Raw genomic sequence first — 26,643 nt, forward strand, 5'->3', positions numbered from 1 at the left:
ATTGTTCGTAGTCCCTTTACCTGACTGTGTAGTAGTTCCCATTGTTCATAGTCCCTTTACCTGATTGTGTAGTAGCTCCCATTGTTTGTATTCCCTTTACCTGACTGTGTAGTAGTTCCCATTGTTCGTAGTCCCTTTACCTGATTGTGTAGTAGTTCCCATTGTTCGTAGTCCCTTTACCTGATTGTGTAGTAGCTCCCATTGTTTGTATTCCCTTTACCTGACTGTGTAGTAGCTCCCATTGTTTGTATTCCCTTTACCTGATTGTGTAGTAGCTCCCTTTGTTTGTATTCCCTTTACCTGACTGTGTAGTAGCCCCCATTGTTCGTAGTCCCTTTACCTGACTGTAGTAGTTCCTATTGTTCGTAGTCCCTTTACCTGATTGTGTAGTAGCTCCCATTGTTTGTATTCCCTTTACCTGATTGTGTAGTAGTTCCCATTGTTCGTAGTCCCTTTACCTGATTGTGTAGTAGCTCCCATTGTTTGTATTCCCTTTACCTGACTGTGTAGTAGCTCCCATTGTTTGTATTCCCTTTACCTGATTGTGTAGTAGCTCCCATTGTTCCTAGTCCCTTTACCTGACTGTGTAGTAGCTCCCATTGTTCATAGTCCCTTTACCTGACTGTGTAGTAGCTCCCATTGTTCGTAGTCCCTTTACCTGACTGTGTAGTAGTTCCCATTGTTCATAGTCCCTTTACCTGATTGTGTAGTAGCTCCCATTGTTTGTATTCCCTTTACCTGACTGTGTAGTAGTTCCCATTGTTCGTAGTCCCTTTACCTGATTGTGTAGTAGTTCCCATTGTTCGTAGTCCCTTTACCTGATTGTGTAGTAGCTCCCATTGTTTGTATTCCCTTTACCTGACTGTGTAGTAGCTCCCATTGTTTGTATTCCCTTTACCTGATTGTGTAGTAGCTCCCTTTGTTTGTATTCCCTTTACCTGACTGTGTAGTAGCCCCCATTGTTCGTAGTCCCTTTACCTGACTGTAGTAGTTCCTATTGTTCGTAGTATCAATGCGTCTTCGTGTATTTAGCTCTGTTTATTGATAGTTCTGGTATGTATTGTATTCGTATGGATCTGGTTATGTAGATTTCTTTGTTAGTACATGTAGGTGTCGTACGAATGAAGTTAGGCAGATTCTCGTATAACTTATGATTCTAGTACGAGTTATATTAGGCAGATTTGTTTGTAAGTAATTCTGGCGTGACTTATATCTTGTAAATGTATTTGATAGCAATTCTAGTACGAGTTATATTTATTTTGATTTATTTGTTATTAATTCTAGTACGAGTTATATTTATTTTGATTTATTTGTTAGTAATTCTAGTACGAGTTATATTTATTTGGATTTATTTGTTAGTAATTCTAGTACGAGTTATATTTATTTGGATTTATTTGTTAGTAATTCTAGTACGAGTTATATTTATCTGGATTTATTTGTTAGTAATTCTAGTACGAGTTATATTTATTTGGATTTATTTGTTAGTAATTCTAGTACGAGTTATATTTATTTGGATTTATTTGTTAGTAATTCTAGTGCGAGTTATGTTACGCATATTTGTTGGTAGTTACGTTGCGCGATGTATTGTGTTAATATGCTTTTTTCTAGTTTTGATACGCTTTGTACTTACATATATTTGTTTGATTGTAGTTCCGGTATGCTGGCGCATTTGACCGCTTCCTGATCCTTATAGGGAGTATATTTGCTATCGTGGTCGGCGGAGGATGGCCAGTACTTTCCATCATTTTCGGAGAACTGACCGACACATTCGTCTCGGGTTTGTTTGATCAATCAATGTTCAGTGGAATCGATGAAATAAATTATATGTTACGGGGCTCGTTGCAAAGCATATTTTACACGATGATGCATTACGAAATCCAAGGAATATTGATGCCATGTTTTAAATGCAAAATGTACTATTTACAAATTAACTATGGTGAAACAGACAAGTTACGTTTCTATGTGATAAAACGAAACTCTATTGTGTAATGCAAATTTTCAATTTAATTATGTCATTTATTTGTCCCAAACTAACACAGCTTTAAAACATACTCATATTTCTGCGTTGAGCTTGCATTCACCGTCCTTAGAACATTTCTCATGACATATAGTGTAATATATTCATTGACACTTTCTTTTCCGATGAATATGATGTTAACTTGTCGGATCTTAATGTCAACTTGTCAGAAGATAATTTTGAAAACACGATCTCATTTATCTTGCCAAAAATTAAGGCATGCTTACACCATAACTGCATATACTTCTCAATATACTCAAAAAGTCGACATAAAGATCAGACAAGTTGACATAATTGTATGACAAGTCAACATGATTCTGTGACAATTAGGTAAAACACATCGCTTGGTCCGATGGTTAGTTTGTCTTCTCATATACATGTAATTATGTTGACTTGTTAGAAATTATGTACTTGTAATATAATCCATGGTAGCATATTTCTGCCATCAATATCACTTGTCAGATAATTATGTCGACTTGTCAGATGATTATGTCGACTTGTCAGATGATTACGTCGACTTGTCAAGTCGTTATATTGAAGACGGAAAGTATATATATATATATATATATATATATATATATATATATATATATATATATATATATATATATATCTGCATATCAGACTTAAAAGGTAATGAGAAAATAAGAACGATAATGTTCCCTCGAAAAGTCGACATAATTATCTGACAAGTCGAAATAATTAACTGACAAATCAACATAATACGCCGGTTTCGCGATACGTCCGAGTTATGAGTTATTTCCCTTTGGAGAACTCTCATACATAGTTAAGGCGCAAAACAACTTGTTTACACGCGGTAGTGGAACAAATATTCATCAATGTGCTCAGTAAGTTTATCATACGCAGTTTCATCACCCGATTTCGACTGATACACAAACTAAGTAAATGATAAGTATTGAAGGAGTAATTAAATACTTGGAATTTCTGTTATATCACGTTATTTTGTTCCACCTACCTATCATATCTAGGATTTTACTTGCAAATATGGCATTGTATTAATGTTCCCACTTTAGTTAATCATTTGTTTTGATAGTATTCTATATTTCCTACATTAGGTATTTTAAGAGAAGTCGGATTTAATACAACTCATCTTTCTCACTGACTGTAAGATCCACTCTGTCCTACTTAAGCATTCAAAGTTCCACTAAATACACCTCCTACACAGGAGAGGTCTAATCTCGAAACTGGCATATTATCTGACACGTGATGACAGAAATATGCAACCATAATAAGTAGACGGCATAAATTAGGCATTTTTATGTAATTAAAAAACAACCATTTACTCTCGTTTAATTGACAAGTCGACAAATTTCTAAGAAGTCGACTTAATTACAGTGTATCTGTTGAAGGGGGGCAGAATTATGCCGCCATAGTTGTAATTGCGGATAATATTTAGGGTCCCCCCGCCTACCGACACATTATTGTAGATTCCTTATTTTAAGCGAGTACTTTTTATCGCGAAATGACTCATGAATGTCAAATCGCGAGAAAATAAATTCGTGAGTGCTCCGTTGATCAAGTGTTTTTGCATGTATTTTGGCAATATAAAAATAAAAGCGAGAAATATTTTTTCGCGAGTGATGTTTCTCGCGAAATTATGCGATAATATATTCCTCGCGTACATTTAGGAATTTACAGTACTTAGTATAAATTGTGATCAGTGGATAAAACAAGCAAGAATTCTGTATCTTTAATGATAGGACCGGGAGGAATGGAGTTGATCTGTATCAATGGGAGCATCGCTGTCAACGTGACAGGAAACACGACGGGAAACTCCTCCTCGGCGGATGACTTCAACGACAAGATGTCCACCTACGCCTTCTACTACCTGTATCTCTCCGCCATTGTCCTGGTGGCTGGATACTTCCAGGTAAATACTCAATGCAGGGTATCAGATACACTCTAATGTAGTACCAATTCCCGATAGGTACTTACCAATAAGCACTCAAAAGTGCAGTATCGAAATCTTCACAGGTAAACATTAGTGTGTTACCAATTCACGATAGGTACTTAACGGTGCGATTTCAAGATCTTCACCGGTAAACACTAATGGGTCATTATTATTTTAAAAAATCACACTTTAGATAATAGCTGGTAAATATCGATGGGGCAGTCATTGTTCTCGCTGTTCACATGAGAACACTGATGGGGTATATATACTTTTGATATTCAACGGTAAACATCGATAAGTATTAAGATCCCGGATTTTGACAGGAAAATATTAATGGTGTCTTTACCATTCTAGAGGGTAAAAAATAATCACCAACGGGATTTTCATACTATGGGTACTCAAATGTAAATATTGAAACTTGTTTAATACTGTGGACATTCAATCCTTAATAACTCAATGTTGTATGTGTTTCAAATATCAATCAGAATTTACAATCTGGTTACAATCTCATCTTCACCGGACGAGCGCTATGACCCATGGGTCTCTACTTTCCCGGTGTTTTATATCACTAAACAGCAGTCAGAGTGTACATGTAAGAGTTTACCTTCAGATTATGTGCTGGACAACGGCCTGCGAAAGACAAGTCCATACCATTAGAAAAAGTTTCTTCCGGTCTATAATCCGACAAGAAATAGGCTGGTTCGACAAACATCAGAGCGGAGAATTGACAACTCGACTGGCGGAGTAAGTATTTGGAATATTATGTCAGTGGATGAGATGTAGGTGATGATAACATAAATTAGTCACACTTACCAAAGCCGATCTTCCTTCAATGAATGCATGGCCGCTCTTCCTTCAATGAATGCATGGCCGTTCTTCCTTCAATGAATGCATGGCCGATCTTCCTTCGATGAATGCATGGCCGATCTTCCTTCAATGAATAGCCGCTCTTCCTTCAATGAATAGCCGCTCTTCCTTCAATGAATAACCTTTCTTCCTTCAATGAATGCATGGCCGCTCTTCCTTCAATGAATAGCCGTTCTTCCTTCAATGAATAGCCATTCTTCCTTCAATGAATAGCCGCTCTTCGTTCAATGAATAGCCGCTCTTCGTTCAATGAATATGGTCATGTGGGGATCCGGGTTAAAATAGGTCCTCAGTACCCATTGCTAGTCGTAAGAGGCGACTAAATGGGAGCGGTTCTTCGGAGGAGACTGCAAAACCGAAGCCCCATGTCACAGCAGGTGTGGCACGATAAAGATCCCTCCCTGCTCAAAGGCCATAAGCGCCGAGCATAGGCCTAAATTTTGCTGCCCTTCACCGGCAATGGTGACGTCCCCATATAACTGAAAAATTCTCGAGAGGGACGTCAAGCAATATTCAATCAAGCAAGCAAGCAATGAATATGTACAGTCAGAGTGCAAAGAGGGACTTCTTTGTCACACGCGGTGTTGTAGAGATTTTCAAAGCGATTTCATATCCTAAACCTCCTGACGTCTGATTGACAACCCTTTTTCGGTTCATCAATTCATTTTCCTGTATAAATCTTGGTATTTGCACTCTCTATACATGGTAATGAAATGACACATCCTCATACTTTAAAAGATACAGCTTTAATTACCTACATTTTATTAAATACATTTAATACATGTATATAAAACAAATTTCTCTAAGGCGCTTTATATAGCTATAGCAATAGAGATACAATTTGATGGGATTATGCTATACCATAAAAAAAATATAGGACCTTATAAATGATATAGAATATGAGCTATAAGATATTCGAATACACAGTAGAATGTAAAAAAAAAATATGAATTATAAACAAATTAAAAGAAAAGTCCAATGGATGGTAGTGAAATAATAGTGCGCTGTACATGTACATGTAAGAATCTAACAGGCTATTCTATAAAAATGAGTTTTTAAAAAGATATTTTAAAAAAAATATTAAGAAACTTTGATTATTTTATCTCATCCAGCCAATGAAATCACAAATGTATTTTTATTGATTAACATAATTTACCGCTTCAGTGATATCGGGAAAATCAAAGACGGACTGGGAGACAAGTTCAGCTTCACGCTGCAGTACACCGCCCAGTTTTTATCGGGGTTTGCTATCGGGTTTTGGAAGAGCTGGAAAATGACACTTGTTATGATGTCGATTACACCCATTCTGGCCGTCAGCGCTGGGGTTTTCTCTGTGGTAATATATTTACATATACATGTATATGTAGGAAAAAAGTATATGATTGATTGTTTTGGGTTGAACGCCGTTTTGGCAATATTTCAGCCATTTTACGGCAGTGAAAAATCACCTATTGCACATTTAGTTAATAGATATTTGCATGGTTACATGTACATATCAAAGTATATTGTGGGGAAGAACATACAGCTTATTTTTTCACTTAAGCTACAATATGTAGTGCCCTTCGTCCTCTGTCCGTCCGTCTCCAAACTTTACACATTTTACTTTCCCCCCAGAACCATTGGGTCAATTTCAACCAAACTTGTTATAAAGCATCCTTGGGTAAAGGGAATTCAGCATTTTTCCAACTGAAGGCTCACACAAAAGGGAAATAATCAAGGAATTCTGAAACGGTGGTGGCATCTTTTTAGAACCTTCCTCTCAAGAGCCATGGGGCTTAAAAAGACAAAACTTAATATGTAGAGCTTCAGATTCAAAATTGTGCAAATTATGGCTCCAATAGTGTTTTAAATTTTAAGCGGGGATATATGTGGAAAAATCATCTCAAGAACAGCAGTGCCATGATGAGTTATATCCTCAGGTATTGTAGATTCATCTTTGTTCAAATCATGACCGCGGTGGGTAGGGTGGGGCCACAATATGGGATCAAAAGTTTATATTATTGTCAAGAGAAGCAGAACCTTAATTAGCCATGTTAATTAGCAAGCATCCTTAGATAGTGCAATATCAGGTTTGACCAATATTAGCGATCGGCTCCTGGAGGTCGGATGAAACTGCAATAGGGGATTAACGTTTGATATGGGCAAATATGATAAAGTCTTTAATACATTCTTCTTACGAACAGCCAAGCGATGATTAGTCATGTTGATAGGCAGACAGATAGCGCAGATTCATGTTGATATGCAGACAGATAGCGCAGATTCATGTTGATAGGCAGACAGATAGCGCAGATTCATGTTGATAGGCAGACAGATAGCACAGATTCATGTTGATAGGCAGTCTGTGTAGATTCATGTTGATAGGCAGACAGTGCAGATCCATGTTGATAGGCAGACAGATAGTGCAGATTCATGTTGATAGGCAGACAGATAGCGCAGATTCATGTTGATAGGCAGACAGATGGCGCAGATTCATGTTGATAGGCAGTCTTTGTAGATGCATGTTGATAGGCAGACATTGCAGATCCATGTTGATAGGCAGACAGATAGTGCAGATTCATGTTGATAGGCAGACAGATAGCACAGATTCATGTTGATAGGCAGACGGTGTAGATTCATGTTGATAGGCAGACAGTGCAGATCCATGTCGATAGGCAGACCGATAGTGCAGATTCATGTTGATAGGCAGACAGATAGTGAAGATTCATGTTCATAGGCAGACAGACAGTGCAGATTCATGTTGATAGGCAGACAGATAGATTGTGCAGATTCATGTTGATAGGCAGACAGTGCAGATTTATGTTGATAGGCAGACAGTGCAGATTCATGTTGATAGGCAGACAGATAGTACGGATTCATGTTGATAGGCAGACCGACAGTGCAGATTCATGTTGATAGGCAGACAGATAGTGCTGATTCATGTTGATAGGCAGACAGACAGTGCATATTCATGTTGATAGGCAGATAGATAGTGCAGATTCAAATTTCCGAAGGGTAGTGTTGGATCATAGTAGAAGCTACATTAGAAGATGGAGATCCAAGACAAAGTTTTACATTAGAATCAATCTTTTAAAAATCTTATTCTCGAGAGAAGCAGAACCAAGATTAGTCATATTAATATGTAAGTATCCTTGAGTAGTACAGATTCAAGTTCCTTCAAATCCAATGCCCTGGGGGTAGGTTTGAAAAAGCATAGGAAAAATTGGAAAATCTTGTTTCCCTAAAATGTTGACCATGGAATTTGAGTGTGGCTAGAATTGGGATAAAGTTTTACCTGATACATGCATATAGAGGAATATACATGTAGGGCTTCCATATCTTGTGAGGATTCAAAATTAATTGGATTAAGTCATGACCCCATTTGGCTTGAGTGACTGGATGGACTCAGGTGAGCGTTGTGGCCTATTGATCTCTTATTACTATAGTTTTCTATACCCTAATCTTATAATGATTAATATAAAAGTCTACGGGACATTATGTTTCAGTTTATTAGGAACTATACCAAGAGAGAGCAGGAGTCGTACGCAGGCGCCGGAAGTGTAGCAGAGGAAGTACTCTCCTGCATCCGTACCGTCATCTCATTCAACGGACAGCGACAGGAACAAATCAGGTGATAATCAAAACGGAGCTCACGAATGGTTATGCCCCTCATTGCAACAACGACCATACAATTTATATAAAGACTTATGTCTGCATTAATTTTATGACACGCTGTAAAAGGTCAGCTAGTTGGTTATTGGCAGTGTTACGTCCCTTTGATCCCGTAATACCAAAATATATTCCATACGCCTGATTAGAATACTATGGACTATGACGTTGAATCTATTTGTCATTGTGATGTCACACTACTCAGAGTTTATCCGCTGTTGGTTGTCATTGTGATGTACCATAATACAGAATTTACTTGCTGTTGATAATATTTATTTGTTAATTTGATGTCACAGTATACATAGTTTACTCGTAGTTGATTGTCATTGTGATGTCACAGTATACAGGGTTGACTTGTAGTTGATTTTCATTGTGATGTCACAGTATACAGGGTTTACTTGTAGTTGATTGTCATTGTGATGTCACAGTATACAGGGTTGACTTGTAGTTGATTGTCATTGTGATGTCACACTTGACATAATTCAACCATTGTTGATTATAGATATGAGAAGGAGCTGACGGAGAGCAAGAGAATCGGGATCCGTAAGACCGTAGTTCAGGGTTCCATGATCGGCTCCATTATGTTCTTCATGTTCTCGACGTACGCCCTGGCCTTCTGGTAGGGATGTTGTCCTTTACAGTGTATCTATCAAAAGTTCTAGAGAGTCGTGTTCTTCTGGAATATGTGTTTGGATAAATACCAAGATTCAAGAGAAAAAAGAAAATGGTTTAGATTTCTTCACGTTGATTGTATTTTAGGTACGGATCAGAACAAGCGAAGGATTGGTACACTACTTTCTGTGCCACTGAGAAAGAGGGGATAAGCCCAGGGGAAGTCCTCACGGTAAAGTTGTTTCCCTGTAGAGGTAGCGGTTTTTCTCCTATGTCTAGGGTTTGTTCACAACAAAAGAAAGAATAAACAAAAACAACTAACGGATTTAGATTATCTTGTAAATAAAGATATATGTTGGTCATAATTGTTGCTTATATTAAATGTGATCCGTACGGTCAATTGAAAGAAGTTCAGAGTAATATGGAATGATACATTCATGACTTCATCTCAGGGTCACATTTTTGGTATACCCACTGCGGTGATCATGAAAGTTTAAAGTTAATGTAAAAGTGACTAATAACCAGATGATCTGTGACCCCTGTCAAAGATCGCATCACAAAACGTCAAGGTCACATACATTTTATTGACATTAGCTTTTATGTATCAAAACGTCAAAGTGATGCACGTATTTGTATGAGGATATGTAAGTCCTGTATGATCAATAATATTAACTACAGGTTGTGTTTCTAAATGTTTTTAAATAGGGTAATGATGAACTGGGATGTAAACTGATTTACAGGTATTTTTCTGTGTTATGATTGGTTCCTTCTCCCTTGGTAACGCTGCACCACACCTTGGCTCAATATTCGCCGCTAAAGGAGCTGCCGCTGTGGTCTTCGAGACAATTGACAATGTGCGTATTTTAAGAGGGAAACCACCATCAAATTGCATGCTTTAAAATTAACCTAACATTATAACGTACATGATAATTATTTCGTCTGTTAAAAATGATTCTTAGTTTCATATTCAATTTGAATTCTTGCATGAATATTTGTTTGTAGCTATTTTTGGGGTTGAATTGGTGAACAAAAATATCTGATGTAAATAATAATGGATTTAAGTGTTTTGTTTCGTTAACAGGTGCCCACTATCGATGGCACGTCAGACAAGGGTCAGGTGCCCGTTTCACTTAGCGGTGACATAGACTTTGTGGGCGTAGAGTTTACTTATCCAACACGTGAAGAGGTCAAGGTAAAGAGTCACCGCACATGCGCACACAAATATAAGTAGTTCCGCTGCAGTAATGTCTACAGTATTTAGACTATTATTAACCTCATGATAATTTCACATTCCCAACTATCATTTTTTTTTTTATATAGAAATATCTTTTTCATTGTGAAGATAGCAAAAACAAAAATGCAAGCTCTAATTACATCACACTACTTGTAAAAGAAAATGATGAAAATAATCATTGAAAGATAATGTTAAGCGTCAATAGAATACTAACAACGATTAAGTCGTTTTTGCTGATCTTTTGGCGCCACCATCTTTAAATCCAGAAACGCCGACTTGATTTTGCTCACGAAGTCAAGACTGGTTCTTTGAATTTCATATAGTATGCGCAGTTGGAGATAATCATTATCTACTTAATTGTAGTAATAAAATATAACAGTAACCACGAGAAAGTAAACACAATTTTTCAGTTGTTATCTAATAGACAAGTCTTAAGTTACGGCCAACAAATTGAGAACTGTTTGATTTCCTGTATAGCACTATATATAGAGAAAAGTCACCTATTTGTATTCTATATATAACTAGTTATAAATGCATATGGCTTCGTAATCTGTCTTCCCTGATATTATGTGAAAGACTATTTGATTATCTGCTTAGCGCGCTCGCTTCCCTCCGATACGATCCAAGTTCGATACCCAAGTGTGATCTGCAGTGGCTTCATATAAAAGGCTATGGTGGTGGACCACTCGGGATTTCGCTGGGCATTCTGGTTTCTAGCTTTCTCACGATTGGCTACCTCAGACCTCTATCAGTGGCAGTCGGCTTATGTTACTTGGTGGTTTCGTTGAATATAGATTATTAATATATTTACATTAATGATATTCGTTTAAACGTCCTGTTTAAGGGCCGAATGTATAACTGTTGCAATTCCAAAATATGCAATTACTGAATCTATATTAAGACATTATAAACCTTCTTATAATGTTTTGTACCGAGAATATAAAAACACATTTTGTTTTGGATTGATAATTCATAAAGAATAAAATCAACCTTTTTAAAGAATGTTTTTCTCCTTATCCTAAAGGAATCTTGATTTTCAGAAGTTTTTCGTTGCAGGTGTTGAAGAATTTTAATCTGAGTATAGGCTGTGGTCAGACGGTGGCTCTGGTGGGGGCCAGCGGTTGTGGAAAGTCTACAGTGGTCAATCTTATCCAGAGGATGTATGACCCACAGAATGGACGGGTGGGTTACTTAAAACAACTTAAAGGACACATCTCATGTTTTCAAAGTATACAAAATTACATGCATTTCGTCTTCTCTATGCTTATATGTTTTCGCCACCAGTGCACACATATAACGATCTAAATACCCAAATATAGCGAGTAAAGCGTGTATGAAATCGGCAATATTGTGAGTAAATAAATAAATGTTTTTATATGGGTCGCTGTCTACAAACTGTTTGGTGATGTTATTCCTTTATACATCTGTAATTGGCGCTATTTTTCTAAAATAAACAGTGCAATCATTATATTTATTTTTGGATTAAACAAATTATGATACGTTAAATTGTTGACAACTAGGCCCTATGCCAAACTATTGTCACGAGTGCATTTCGGAAAGAAAGAAAAAGACATCACACACACAAATCAATAAAATAATCAAATTTAAAGTGGTAATCACATTATTTTATTTTGATAAAGCAATCTTATTACTATTTTTGAATTGTGATCTGCACGTCTTTAGGAATTACAAAGTTGGAGCACGGCGTTATACTGACGCACTCAAGATGCTACGAGTTTAATAAGGACGTAATTTTATAATTCAATTTAAAGTTAGGACATACAATACAGTGTATTCTATAATTTGTATAATTAAAAGTTCAATTATTTTGTATCTTTAATTTTTTTTTGTAAATCTACCAGTTGGTAGAAGTTACATTGTATCGTCTATATATGTTGTTACAAGGTGAAGGTCAGTTAATCCGCGTGTGTATTGAATTTGAAGAGCAAACCAGAATGTATGCTATAGGCCTACCAGTGTTTATACATGTAGCTTCGATATATCCATTTTCTCGCAGTTTATTAGGGTCTCTGTCCAAGCGGTTTTTGAAAAGGTGACTGGGTGTGTTTTTTGAGGTAAAGTTCTTGCTCCAAAAAAAAAAAAAATATCCACGTCTTTTTTCTCGTACCTTCCTTCGAAAAATTGAAATATACTCAGTCTAAATCCTTTCTACCGACAACTAGTAAACCCGAGCACGGCACAAAACATCTTAATGCATTATTATTTACAAGCCGTTAACGTGATAATTGGTTTTTTGTCGATTAAATCTAATCTGCTTATGAAATGGCTAATAGATGTTTTCAAACCCGAGGGCGCATATGACGTCACACATAATGGCGCGTAAACTAGCGAAAGAAAATATGCGTATCGCAAGATTTGAATTTCATCGCTTTCAAACTCGAAAGCTATGCAAAATATTTCATTTAAAACACATTTAAAGTAGTTTTAGACATAAAAAGAATTAATTTTGCTGAAAAAATGAGAAAGTTTAGAAACATGCGTTGTGTCCTTTAACAATTACATATATATGCACCGTCATAGGTATATATTTTACATGTGGATTTAAATGGAATCCACTTCTTTTTATTCATATGATATGTTTAACTGCCATAATCAAAATGAATTGAACCTCCATTTATTCCAGCATCAAATAACTAAAACCTACATATGTAGGAATAGCACCATCAATCTTTTAACGCCATGTTTTATCTATCAGCATTTATTCCGGGTAAATTTCATATACATGTAATCAGCACTGGGTAAATAACAATGACTATTATTTTAATTCTAAAGGTTTTATTGGACGGCAACGATTTAAAAGATCTCAACACAAATTGGCTTCGAAACAACATTGGTGTCGTTTCTCAGGAACCCATTCTTTTTGGGATGACAATCGCCGAAAACATCAAACTGGGAAATCCTGATGTCACTATACAGGAAGTAGAGGAAGCTGCGAAGGCCGCTAATGCCCACGATTTCATTCAACAACTGCCCAATGTAAAAAAGCTAAGCCCACTATTTCATATTATAGCTACAGAATTGAAGATTAATTGTACAAACGATTTCACCTAACACTAAGCTATTGCATGTAAGGTCGCTAATGCCCATGATTACAACCAATATCTACCCTATGTAAGGTCGCTAATGTCCACGAATACATCCAAAATTTATCCAATGTAAGATCGCATAAGCAATCTTATCATATTTATTCAATGTAAAACCACTCAAGTATCTCATGATATAGTCCATCATGTTAAATATTGGTTTGAGTGTAGCTGCATACTCATTGAACACATGTATAGGACTACATACTAATTACCGGTTACATGTATTACTGGTGTAAGACTGCGCACGAATTACCGGTTACAATGATTACCGGTGTAAGACTGTGCACGAATTACCGGTTACATGTATTACCGATGTAAGACTGCGCACGAATTACCGGTTACATGTATTACCGGTGTAAAAACTGCGCACGAATTACCGGTTACAATGATTACCGGTGTAAGACTGCGGACGAATTACCGGTGTAGGGCAGCCCATAGGCTACTGGTGTTGGACTACAAAAATTACTCGTTTAATAAACCAATCTACACAACATTGTGAGATATTCATCAAATGTCACATTGGTACATGTACAAGTAGACCAGCCTGTGTATTCACTCTTGTATGGCCTGGTTTTGTTCTGTAGGACTATCAGACGTTAGTAGGGGAGAGAGGGGCTCAGCTATCAGGGGGACAGAAACAGAGGGTCGCTATTGCCCGAGCGTTGGTCAGAAACCCGCGTATTCTCCTTCTGGATGAGGCCACGTCGGCCCTGGATTCAGAGAGTGAGAAAATTGTTCAGTCCGCGCTGGACAAGGTAAGTGTTACACAGTCATCTTTGTGTGCTACTACTATTAGTACTAGTGTTATTAGTACAATAACAACAGCAACGAAACAACAACTACTGTTACTACTACTACTATTACTACTTATACAGCTATTACTATAACAACAACTACTACTATTACTACTACAACTACCACTACTACTACGACTATTAGGTATAATTATAACATATCATATTAAAATCGTATGTTTGCAATAAGGCTCGACTTGGCCGGACAACCGTAGTAGTAGCCCACCGACTGACCACTATCCAGAATGCCGATGTGATTTATGTGATGGACAAAGGTGAGATCATTGAGTCTGGTACCCACTCCAAGCTAATGGAGAAGGAAGAATTCTACTACCAGCTGGTACAGGCGCAATCTCTAGTATACGAGGACGATCAGAGCGTAAATGGTAAGTGAATGAAGGATGTTACGGATGGGTATTCAAAATATGGCAAGGAATTTTATTTCTTTAATCTTTTTGAGAAAATTAAAGATTGCTGAACTTTGTCAGTTTCGAGGAAATTTACAAAGTGAGTAGTATCTGGTTTGTCCGTCTCACTCCTCGCAGTTTTCAAGCTAAGGCCTTTGTAAATAACTTATAGAGGTGCGTATTGCACCGAGTTTGATTCCCATCAATTTCTTAAATTTCTTTGATGTTTGAAAAAATTACTGGTTGTTGAACTTCAGTTATTCAATTTTGGAGAAATGTTTTATACACAAAGCTTTTGGTTTGTCTATTTACCACCAATAATAGTTTTTAAGCAAATACCTCTGGTGCTTACTCCTCCTAGGCACCCGATCCCACCACTGGTGTGTCCAGGGGTCCATGTTTGCCCAACTATCTATTTTGTATTGCTTATAGGAGTTATGAGATTGATCACTGTTTGTTTTCTTCACCTTTCATTCATACGATGTAAAAGAAAGTATGTCGCAGCCTGATGATGGCTGACACCACTTAATGGAAAGTTCTTCGACTCATGGCTTAAAACATCCTCAATAAGCTTGTGACATACGCATTCTATACGATTTCCGGTATTATTGTTTACCTATGCATGGCGCTTACGGCTGTAGCAGTGTGGATTCTTTATTGTGTCTTTCACTCCAAATGCCAGGCGCGAAACAAAGGAGCAACTAGTACTTCTGTTAAACGTCTTAGGGTGAATGATGCGCAGGGATCAATAACTGAACCCGAGCCTCCCGGTTGCGAAGTAAAGCCTTAACCACTAGGCTACCTCAACCGGCTAGCATGATATGATTTCTGCATAATCGACAAATCCCCTGGGTTCTGTTGTGTTTACACCTCCATGATGTACTTAACCTGGACATATATTCTTTAAATCAAAGCCGTTTTAGGAAGCACGATACGTTGTGGTACTATCATACGTAAGCGCTGGACAATTCAATTCGAAAGTCATTTAGCACAAGACATTCAATCTTTTGAGGGTTTATTATCGCTGGTTAAACCATATCCAAAGTCAGTAACGGTATTGTTAACGGTGTTCAATACTATTTATCGTCTCAACTTCACAGTTTCTGAATAGATACATTTTCCTAAAACTGAAGTACTGTACAAAATGTGTTTGGTATATGCTGAAAATGCGATATTCATTTGAATAAGATTTTCATGTATTTCTAAAACAACAGGAGAATTTGGTGCTGAAAAACCCGCCTATAAACGTCAGAGGTCACGTGTGTCTACCTCATCAGAAAAGGGAGACCACCTCGTGAAGACACAGCCATCTGTCAATAAAGAAACAAAAGAAGAAAAAGTGGAGGAGGTAAATTTGCAGATGATATTAAACATATTTCTACTTATTACATTTATTTCACAGACAACTTACGGGGTGTGTTTAGATATTAAATATAACTATCAAGTATATGCCTTCATAATTCCCCTCCGATAACTTTTCAATTGAAATAAAAAAAAATAGCAGTCTATGTCTGATGCACATGAATAATTCTGGATTAAATCGATCCGAGTTGTTGATCTTCCTTCAATTATCAGGCTTAAGGCTTCCTTGTACATGAAGCTTTAAAATCATCCCAGGATTCAACATTCAAATAACATTCTAAGGGATCCTTATTAAAAAACCTTAATAGTAGCAATTATTTCAAGAACATCCAATTTACAAAAATCACTTTTAATTATTTTTTTATGCTAAAGGTTGAAGAAGAGGAAGTTGATAAGCCGAAGTTCTTACGGATTCTGCGCGAGAACTTCCCCGAGTGCCCGTTCCTGATCTTCGGTACGCTGTTTTCTGCCATCCAAGGCTCAACCATGCCACTGTTTGCGCTGTTTTTTGGAGAAATGATCAAGGTACAGAAAATGCTGCAGTGTATTTATAAACGATAAGTAACAGCAAAGTTCGTCATGATTCATTGTAGCATTGTTATTTGTTCAAATATTGTATGATTGTTGACACGTGGAGATTGTAAACACGTGGACTTTTTCCAAGACGTTTCACGCACGGATTTTGCATATGTGAATGATGTACAAGTATATGATCAGAATATAGGGTTCACGGCGAGTGTGACCGATCAACAGGAGATGCTTAGTCCTCTAAGGCACCCGATCCCACCTCCGGTGTGTCTAGCAATCCATATTTGCCCTACTCTTAATTCTATATTCTTTATAGGAATTATGAGATTGATTAATGTTTGTTATATTCACCTTTTCATATTAACATATTACTAATATCGCTGTGACGAGTACAGAACGGGAGTTTTCAATTTGGTGTCGATAATATAGGATTGATCAAACTAAATATTCTCCTTACAGGTGTTTATCGACATAAATAGCTCTGATAACGTGTTGTGGAGTATGATGTTCCTGGCTCTTGGCGGTCTGAATTTCATCTGCCACCTCTTCATGGTACGTCTTATAAGCACGGACAATTATTTATTTCAGGTTTCCCCGTCAGCCTTTACTTCTGTCACAATAGAGACTTCTCTCAGGTACTTTGTATTCTGTCAGATATCTTCACAACAAGGAGAAATCTTCAGATATCTTCATCAGTCACAACAAGGAGAAATCTGTCAGATATCTTCATCAGTCACAACAAGGAGAAATCTGTCAGATATCTTCATCAGTCACAACAAGGAGAAATCTGTCAGATATCTTCATCAGTCACAACAAGGAGAAATCTGTCAGATATCCTTGTCAATTACAACTGAGGCACTTATGTGAGGTTTCTCTGTCAGTCACAACAAAAATACTTCGGGATTTGAACTTGTCAGCAACCATAAGAAAGCCTATCTACGGTTTTCCCGTCACCGGATGCGGTAGCTCTATGGTTAGATCATTCGTCTCGTAACCGGAAGGTCATGAGTTCGAGCCCCGCTCGTGCCATGGCCTCGTCAAACATATGACGTAAACATAAATAGTGTTTGCTCCTTCGTCAAACGCTCGACATTTAGAAGTGAGAATCACGGGTCTTTCTGATATGACCTTAAAAACGGAGGTTCCGTGTCGCAGCAGGCGTTGGCACGATAAAGAACCTCACTGCTACGGCCGTAAACGCTAAGCATAGGTGTAACGTTTGTGGTGCTTCACCTAATAGTGGTAACTTCTCAATGTGAATGAAAAATTCTCAACGAGACGTAAAACAAACAAACAACCCGTCAGTCACTTCAGAAAAAATATTTTGATATAGGCTTCCCTGTCTGCCTCTACAGATTGTGCCGTGTCAGCCGCAGTTATAGACAGGTTTCTTTTGGTCCTCTCCGTCAAACACTGTATGACCTTCCGGTCTGTTACTACGAAGACATTTCTGTTGGACCTTCCGGTCAGTTACTACGAAGATATTTCTGTTGGGCCTTCCGGTCAGTTATTAGGAAGATATTTCTGTTGGACCTTCCTGTTAGTCACTATGAGGTATTAATTAGATTTCCAGACTGGTGTCTGATGTGCCTCCCCGAACAAGGCGTTTTTGTCGTATGTTCCTGCTACCCTGTATAGTGATGTTTGTGTGTGATATCTCCACCATTCTTTTTTTGTAGGGTCACTTCTGTCACTTTTTACAGACCTTATAATGTTTGTTTTGGGTGCCCTGTCAGCATGTACCAAGCGGTTTTTGTTAAGACTAACGAGATTTTCCCAGAGAGTCTCTACAGAAAGGTGTTAGTCGTACCTTTACTCTAGCTAGTCTATTCAGAAAGGTACTAGTCGGATGTCCACGTCAGTATGTGAAAAAAGGTATTAGTTGGATGTTTACGTCAGTGTGTACATTACGATATTGGTTGAATCTCCTTGTCCTTCTGTACAGAAGAGCATTAGTCGGATCTCCACCTTATTTTCTGCAGTAAATTTTCTGTGTGCCCAGATACAGAGGCTATACATTCTGTACTGAACAACTTTGCCAGAATATGTCAAAACCTTTTGGCAAGGACTGTTTCACAAATGCTGTTATACCAAACATTTGTTTGCTGATTGCGGTTATTGTCCTTTAAGTTAGATTTTCCTGGTACTTAAAAGTAATTCCTTTATAACTGTATAATAATTCTTGAAATCCAGAACACAGCATATTTCATTTAAGAAAAAAACCTATCACACCAGTCGAGGTGGCCCAGTAGTTAAACCTATTGTTTCGTGACTGGTGGTTATGCGTTCGAACCAAATTTGAGACGCGTTAAAAAAAATAGGTGTGGATTACTTCTTCTTCAACGCTCTGCATTTAGAAATGAGGGCCGCGGGTCTTTCGAATGAGACCCTAAAAACCGAGGTATCGTGTTTTGCCAGACCTTGGCATCATAAAGAACCCTCACTGCCACATTTACAATTCTGAGTGTAATGATCTGATACTTCAGATAATGATCTGGACGCCGTTTCATCAAACATCGTAACTAGTTGAGTAAGCTTAGTTTGACGTAACTTTCTGACTAGACTAAATATTTTACGTAAGTCCGTTTCATCAAATGGCGTAAGATTAGAATTTACGCAAGTTTTCTACTAACTAGTAGAAACACTACGTCAGGTCGAACCCTTACGTAAGTACCTACGCAAGCAAAAATCATGGCCGACTGTTAGCTGTTTGTAAATATATATGGAATTTTTACCGACGAGCTTTGCGTCGTGATCAATTTTTTCTAGACAGGATGCTTTTAGACGTTTACAACGATAAATATGTAAGGCTATACCGGCTATAAGGGTTTCTTCCCTTTGAAAACTAGTAAATTTATGGCTTGCCTTTACTGTATGATTATTTTTCACACGTATCTATCTGTACATGAATGATGAATGTACAATGTAATTCCCAAATCCCTTTGTAAAGTAGTCCACCGTAAAGGGAACATTCACTTTGTTGTATTATATGTAGGCTATTTATAAATCTCTTCAAAACTTCCGCTCTGACTAACTTGGAACAAATGACTAGCGAGCCCGATTCAATTCGATCTCTGTCGTATGGTGGGTGGATTTACGGGAGTGTAATGTATATTTCATGAACAGTGACTTTAAGATCTACTATTTTCCATTGTATATCTTAAATCTTGAAAAAATATCCCGTCTTAACAGATACATCATATAACTATATTATGATAATAAAGTTCTTCCAAATTTAAAAAAAAAAAAAGGTCTTCGTAACAGTTTGATACTTGACAAATTTCGGTGATAAGTGATGTGCAGGATAATCCGTGCAGATATAGATTTTATGTTATCAAATAAAGAAAAATATCTACATGTACATGTATATCAGGCACGAATCGGAGTGAATGGAAGGGGGGCACCCTGCGTTGCTACTCCACTTTTTTTTAACAGTACGATTTTTAAAAATTTTGTACTGTAAGTGAATGGGAGGTATTTATGAATAAAAACTATTTAGTGAGGTATGATCATGAGCATTAATAGAAGAAGTCTAACACCCACCCACCCACACACACATGATGTTTGTAGGAAAATGTTTTGAGGCACTCATGATAGAAGACTCTAGCACCCCCACGATTGAAGAAAATGAAACCTTAGAGAGAGAAAGAATGTGGAAATCACTGCAAAAGATTCCAACACCACCCACTCCACCCCACCTCCGAATAAGGATTTTGCAGATAGGACAAAAGATTATTTGAAAAGCCAACATCTAATTTATGTCCCAGCTGCACCCCCCCCCCCGCAGTCACTTTGCAAAACGATGGTACATGCCTGTATATAATCCCAAACTGTAAAATATGCACACATATTCAATTTGTTCAAACACATTTGGGCCTATGAGTCTACATTAATTATCCAATTAAAGTATAAATATATAGTTAATATCTATATACAATGTAGATGTATCGTGTCGACCTACATGCACTTAAAATATAATAACCTTTGAAATCATAAAACAACTACTTTTTGTAGAAGAAGAGATGTAAAATATATACATAGGCCTAGATAAAAACAAATTTTGTTTATGGAGTGATATGTTTGATTTAGTATGCAGTGCCCAAATAGTATGGTATAGAAAAATTTAACTGCCTCTGCCAACATGGCCACCTCTGTCTCCAACCAATTCCGCTTGTGCATTTTCTTTGCGTTCTTTTTATTCATTATTTTGGTCCAGACGACAAGTGAAAAAAAAAGAAAGTATGATGTACGCATGCTCAGGACGCGGTAACTAAGCACGTAAGCTTAGTTGAAAATTTAGTCGAGTAGTAACGTACGCATGTATTTACGTCGTTTCGTGAAACGTTGTTTGCGCTAAACTAAGATTATACGTAACTAGATTTACGTAGTCGGCGTAAGACTTAGTTAGTTGAAAATTTACACTTATTGATGAAACGTCGTCCTGATACTTCAGATAGTATGGACCAGAATCGAGAATCGCACCTAGGACCTCCCAGGTGCTTTGTAAAATGTTAATTCATTCTTCTAAGGCTACATACACGCCAGGGCTCATGGTCTGGACACTTAAACCTACACTACATGGAGTGCTTAAATGATAATTTGACAAATTCTCATCCTTACTTTTATATTTTAAATGTAGATAGGTCAAGCCCCAAAAATCATGAAATAAATTTTGCTTTCAGAACGTGAACTTGGGCATCGCTGGAGAGCGGATGACGTTTAGATTGCGACTGAAAACATTTAAGGCATACTTGAGACAGGACGCAACCTATTTTGACGATCCTAAACACGGAACAGGTGCCTTAACTACCAGACTAGCTACAGACGCTTCTTTGATTCGAACGGTAAGTCGCATTTTGCAGAAGAGTCAGACTGCATGGCAGCTCTCAGCACAGATTTCTTTGCCAGAAAGGTTTTATACACTACTCTTTTCATGAATTGTAAACTGTTCTCATATCAAAATGTTACATCAGTATAAACTGATGCTTTATATATCAATACATTAACGCCATACATATCAAACTTTACATCAGAATAACTGACTCTTTATATATCAATACGTTATACACCTCTTTATTATCGGCCGCCAGGAGACGGACGATTATAAGTTCTCTCAGATTGATTGCAGTCTTGTGAATTTCGTACATCAATTTGCTAGGCAACCGGATTTCGGATAGGCACCATTTTGTCCTCCATTGTGAGTCTGGTAGCGGCCCTGGTTATAGCATTTTACTATGGCTGGAAGCTGGCGCTTGTTGTCCTGGGAGGAGTTCCTATACTTATGTTATCAAGTGAGTATGTTGGAGAAAAACGAGGAAGATATGCGTTGAACTATCGACCTTATATACACATGTGTCCACTACAGTAGTGTGACTCCATATACATGTACGTCAGAGATGCGTGAGTCTTGTGCGCACTTATCAATAACGACCTTTAACCTCGCAGCAAAGTCATTGATGATCGTCTTGTAAGTTAACACCTAACTCGGGAAATCTTACCACGATTACTGTCCGTATATAATGCGTGGGAGAAAAAGACTGACCGGTTTTGGAACGCGAAATTCCTGATAGACGAGACAAAATAGTGTTTGAAAAATCGGTTTAAAATCGTAAGGAAGCTGAACCGTCGGGATATCTAAAGGTCCATTTCATCTTGTTATGCATTTAGTTAAAAGAAATAAATTAGTTTTTGATTATATACAAATCATGACGACTTTCATCAACAGACCAATTTCAAATGAAATGAGACCCTATGATTTGATTGTAACTAAGCAATTTAAAGTATTTTCTTTGATGCAAATTACAAGCGCAATTTCCAGCTATTTTCTCCGCCTGAAAACAGTCCACCTTGCATAACTTTCGTATAGGTATTTTCTTATAAGGAGTTTCACAAATTCATTTTCTACCCATTTAAACCTTGAATGTAATGTCTCCAAGCCGAGTGAATTCCATGTGAAATACGCCTTAACTATTCCATCACAATTCAAGGCTGACTCTGCTGTTAGAACTGGAAAACCCAAAGATTCTGAAATCACATATATGCTTGTGCTGCTAAAATTCATCAAGTAACGGCTATTAACGACTTCTGTCAGAGTAGGAAAACAAATGGTTTTTACTGTCTATGTTGAATTGTCATTTTCGGCAATACATTCTATAGGTAGTTTACAGATCAAAGTCGTGATGGGAAAACACAAAGATGACCAAAGTAAGCTGGAGGATGCTGGCAAGGTAAATGACAATGACAATATCTTTATTCTCTTAAACCAGTTACAACTAAATATATAATGGTTCAATATTTATTCTATTGACCCATATATCATATAATATTTATGTAGTAATATTCCATTATCACCTGCATATGGCGTTTATATCTCTCAACTGATTCGATACGCAAGAGCTTGTTCTGCGTATGATCAGTTTTTAAATCGAGGTCGGCTACAGACAAACAAGTTGATGGTGCAGGGGTTTCAACAGTCTCGTTTAACGTCAGCATTTCGCAAATTCTATGGTCGTTATAACAATCTAGTTTGCCAATACAACCTATCATTGGGTCAAATGCTGTCTGACTTGTTTCATACCGATTGTTAGGCCGTTCTTGGCACACTGAACTGATTTTGACTATGGATACCTTGATCAAGATATAGGGCTCACGGCGGATGTGACTGGTGGACAGGGGATGCTTACTCCTCCTAGGTACCTGATCCCACCTCTGGTATATCTAGGGGTTCGTGTTTGTCCAACTCATGATTTTGTATTACTTACAGGATTTATGAGATTGGTCACTGTTCGTTATCTTCACCTTTCATTATATATTTACCACTTAAATCTAGGCAGTTGAACATTTGAAGCATTCAGCATTTGGAGTACCAGTTCTCAATTTACCACATTCTCTGACTGAAATCGCGGGTTTTCAAATCGGGCTTCGAACAGTTGGTAGTACATGGAAGTTACCTAGTGTTGCGAACAGGGTTCAGAAGTCAGTTATACGTAATTAAGATGCATATATGAATGTTATATCGGTGTGTTGTTTTGTGTTCTATATTCACGACTATTTTCCAAACATTTTTTTTGCTAAGACGGTGACCCAGGTTTGATGCATCGAAACTAGGCAAACGCGCACAATGACGGAGTACCAAATTTTCTGTGTTGTATTTTTAATTATAGTTTACTGTACAACATTTAGGGTAAATATTTGCTACATGTTGATGAATTGAATTTGAAAAAGTATATATAGAGTTCTGAATAAGACTATTTCTTTCCTGATAAAAACTACAACTGTACGAACAATCGAACAACGGAACACCAAACTAAATAGATATGTTGACTTGGTACCAATGTTTTAGGTCACAGTTCAAGGTCAAACAACATTAAATGTACACTCTCTCTACCTCCGTCAATTAATGGGGCGCCGGTAGGGGACCTGTATTGCTTATGCAATGCTCTAAGAATGCTTGTTTTTCACATGAAACATTTATAAATAACGTGGCCTCGGTAGATCTACTGGTTATAGATAACGTGACCTCGGTAGATCTACTGGTTACACGTGACCTTGGTAGATCTACTGGTTACACGTGACCTTGGTAGATCTACTGGTTAGACAAACAAGTATTTTTCCGTGTTATGGCACGTCTATTCCAATTTCAGTAATTATTTTAGATGTTCTCCATTCTCTCAAAGATGTCTTAAAATATAATTACTATACAAGTGTTGGTAAGCTGAGAGTGTTTTAGTACATGAATCACGTAAGTTACTAACTATTTCATTGCGGTAGAAGTCTTTTTGTAATTTATAAATCATACAATTCTACAGATCGCCAGCGAGACAATAGAAAACATCCGGACAGTGCAGTCCCTGACAAGAGAAAAATATTTCTACAAACTCTATTCAGATCATTTAGAGAGTCCATTAAGGTACGTTGCTTCCATCCCTGTTTAGATCATTTAGAGAGTCCATTGAGAAACTTTGTTTTCATAGATCTCTGTTCAGGTGATTTAGAGAGTTCACTGAGGCCTGCTTCGATCTCTATTTTGATCATTCTGAAAGTCTTTTAGAGGAAGGTTACCGTTTCGATCAGTGTCATCTCAAATTGAGGCCTATCAAGGTACATCTCTATTTCGATCGCGAATAAGATTATTTAGACAGTCATTTAAGGTGTGTCTATTTAGACAGTCATTTAAGGTGTGTCTATTTAGACAGTCATTTAAGGTGTGTCTTTCTATCTTGATCCTGATCATTTAAAATACTTTTGCGGTAAGTGTCTTTTTCGATCTCGATTCAGATTACTGTAATCCAACTTTTATTCGCGTGTGAGGTTCTCGAGAACATCGTCCTCGAATATTTCTCGTCGCGAATAGTACTTGTCTATTAAGATAATTTAGAGAGTGCATTGTAGTATGTGTTTTCTTCTCTCCCTATTCATTTCATTTAGAGTCTTTTGAGGTTTGTGGATGTTTTGATAGGTATTCAGATTGTTTTAAAAATGTTTTTCTGTCTCTTTGCGTTTCTAAATCACGCATTATAAAATCTAGATACCATGATAACTATGTGTATATTCTGCATTGGATGATACTAGGTTGAATATCAGATCCACTTTGTATTTCATATAGAATGCTGTAAAATGTTGGTAACAGTAAATACAAATAATACGAAACATAGTACTCTAAAAGTAGAATCTCTCACGTGAGTTACAAGTGCAAAGACCAGGGCATTTTGAGAAAGAGTCCAAATTTTACACATGATTTTACTTTGATGATAACATTTATATAAATTTGTCTTCAGAGTGTTGTGATGTCTTTCAGGTCCAACCTAAAACAAGCTCAGATCTACGGGTTTGCCTACGGCTTCTCACAGTGCGTTGTGTTCGCAATGTACGGCGGTGCCTTCCGATTTGGGGCGTGGCAAGTGAGCCTGGGGGAAATGGCGCCCGAAAACGTCTACAAGTCAGTTGATAATATCGATTTTTCTATTGTGATAGCTTATTGTCTTACAGGAAATCAAAGGAAGAGACAAAAATCTCACTTCTTTTCATCCCTGAAGGGTCTGTTGATATACGTGTACATGTTTCAGTAACGAACACTTAAAGTGTAAGATTCGATTGGTCTTTGCGATCAGTCAGATCACCCATTTGAGCGCTCTCCAGTGAAACACATACCTGTATATCAATATGTCCTTAATATATAATTGGGAGAATATAACGCTTTGCATCATAAGGAAAAGTAGCATGTGTCACTTTTGGCTGATGATGGCGGATGCGACAAAAGTATGCCAGGGATCAAACACCATGAACTCATTCATTAGACAAAAGTGTCATGGTAATCGGCAATAGAGTTGCCGGTAACCGTTTGCAGATAAAATTCTAAAAATTCTTCAAAAAGTAGTTTTTAATTTTTTTGATAGAAAATCATAATTGTACATATCGATTCACAGGAAGATTTTCAGAAAAGTCTTTATTAAAACTGTTGTCTTGGTGCTGTCAATAAACGTTACCATATTGTTAAATGCAACCGTGCTGTGCATTAGGTAGAAGTTATACATTGATAAATCCAGTGACACTTTTCCAAGCAATAGTTTAACTTTATTTGTATATTTGAATCTTAAAGCGATGATAAAAGTCGGTTTTGTTTCTATCAGTCTAGACATGATAAAATTGCTCATCATATCGAAGTTTCACATTTAAACATATACATGTATAACGTTTACATGTTTTTTTTTTTAAAAATAGATAAATAATAAATATAAGTATTCTACTCTTTGCTTCGCATAATGTTACGTCACTTTCGGCTGATGATGGCGGATGTGGCAAAAGCTTGCAGAGGATTAAACACCATGATAATATTTATTTGATAATGTACCTTGTATTGTCACATCTTATTAGGTTTTTTTTGGCAAACACAAAAATATGTAGATGTCAGCAATATACATTTGTCGCTTTAAACAACATTTCAGATACGTTTTCAAACTTTATCGAATTAAGGTACATTGTATTTCAGGTCAAATATATACTTCCATATACAGCCATGTGCACTGATATTCAAAGAAATCAAACTTTTCATAGTAAACAGATAAAAGGAGTGTTTTCAATGACGGTATCAATAATCAAAATACATCACGAATAGATACCTAGAAGTAACAGAGGATTATTTCGAGTGGTTTTTTGTTG

General features: G+C 37.1%; 1 protein-coding gene across 3 annotated transcripts in view; it reads left to right on the forward strand.

Annotated features, from left to right (window-relative positions):
- LOC125661887 (ATP-dependent translocase ABCB1-like) overlaps positions 1–26,643 on the forward strand; it is a 37,557-nt gene that overhangs the window by 7,241 nt on the left and 3,673 nt on the right. For all 3 annotated transcript variants that reach the window (XM_048894040.2, XM_048894049.2, XM_048894032.2), the window contains 21 exons: positions 1,651–1,777; positions 3,739–3,908; positions 4,540–4,673; positions 5,961–6,132; positions 8,279–8,403; positions 8,944–9,060; positions 9,201–9,285; positions 9,794–9,907; positions 10,135–10,245; positions 11,344–11,469; positions 13,081–13,284; positions 13,979–14,149; positions 14,379–14,574; positions 15,810–15,943; positions 16,330–16,482; positions 16,945–17,037; positions 21,168–21,329; positions 21,644–21,776; positions 22,642–22,712; positions 24,294–24,394; positions 25,283–25,423. In XM_048894040.2, coding sequence (XP_048749997.1) covers positions 1,651–1,777; positions 3,739–3,908; positions 4,540–4,673; positions 5,961–6,132; positions 8,279–8,403; positions 8,944–9,060; positions 9,201–9,285; positions 9,794–9,907; positions 10,135–10,245; positions 11,344–11,469; positions 13,081–13,284; positions 13,979–14,149; positions 14,379–14,574; positions 15,810–15,943; positions 16,330–16,482; positions 16,945–17,037; positions 21,168–21,329; positions 21,644–21,776; positions 22,642–22,712; positions 24,294–24,394; positions 25,283–25,423 — 2,840 coding nt within the window. The remainder of the gene's footprint in view (positions 1–1,650; positions 1,778–3,738; positions 3,909–4,539; positions 4,674–5,960; positions 6,133–8,278; positions 8,404–8,943; positions 9,061–9,200; positions 9,286–9,793; positions 9,908–10,134; positions 10,246–11,343; positions 11,470–13,080; positions 13,285–13,978; positions 14,150–14,378; positions 14,575–15,809; positions 15,944–16,329; positions 16,483–16,944; positions 17,038–21,167; positions 21,330–21,643; positions 21,777–22,641; positions 22,713–24,293; positions 24,395–25,282; positions 25,424–26,643) is intronic.

The sequence above is a fragment of the Ostrea edulis genome, chromosome 1 (genome assembly GCF_947568905.1).
Source record: "Ostrea edulis chromosome 1, xbOstEdul1.1, whole genome shotgun sequence".
NCBI lineage: Eukaryota > Metazoa > Mollusca > Bivalvia > Ostreida > Ostreidae > Ostrea > Ostrea edulis.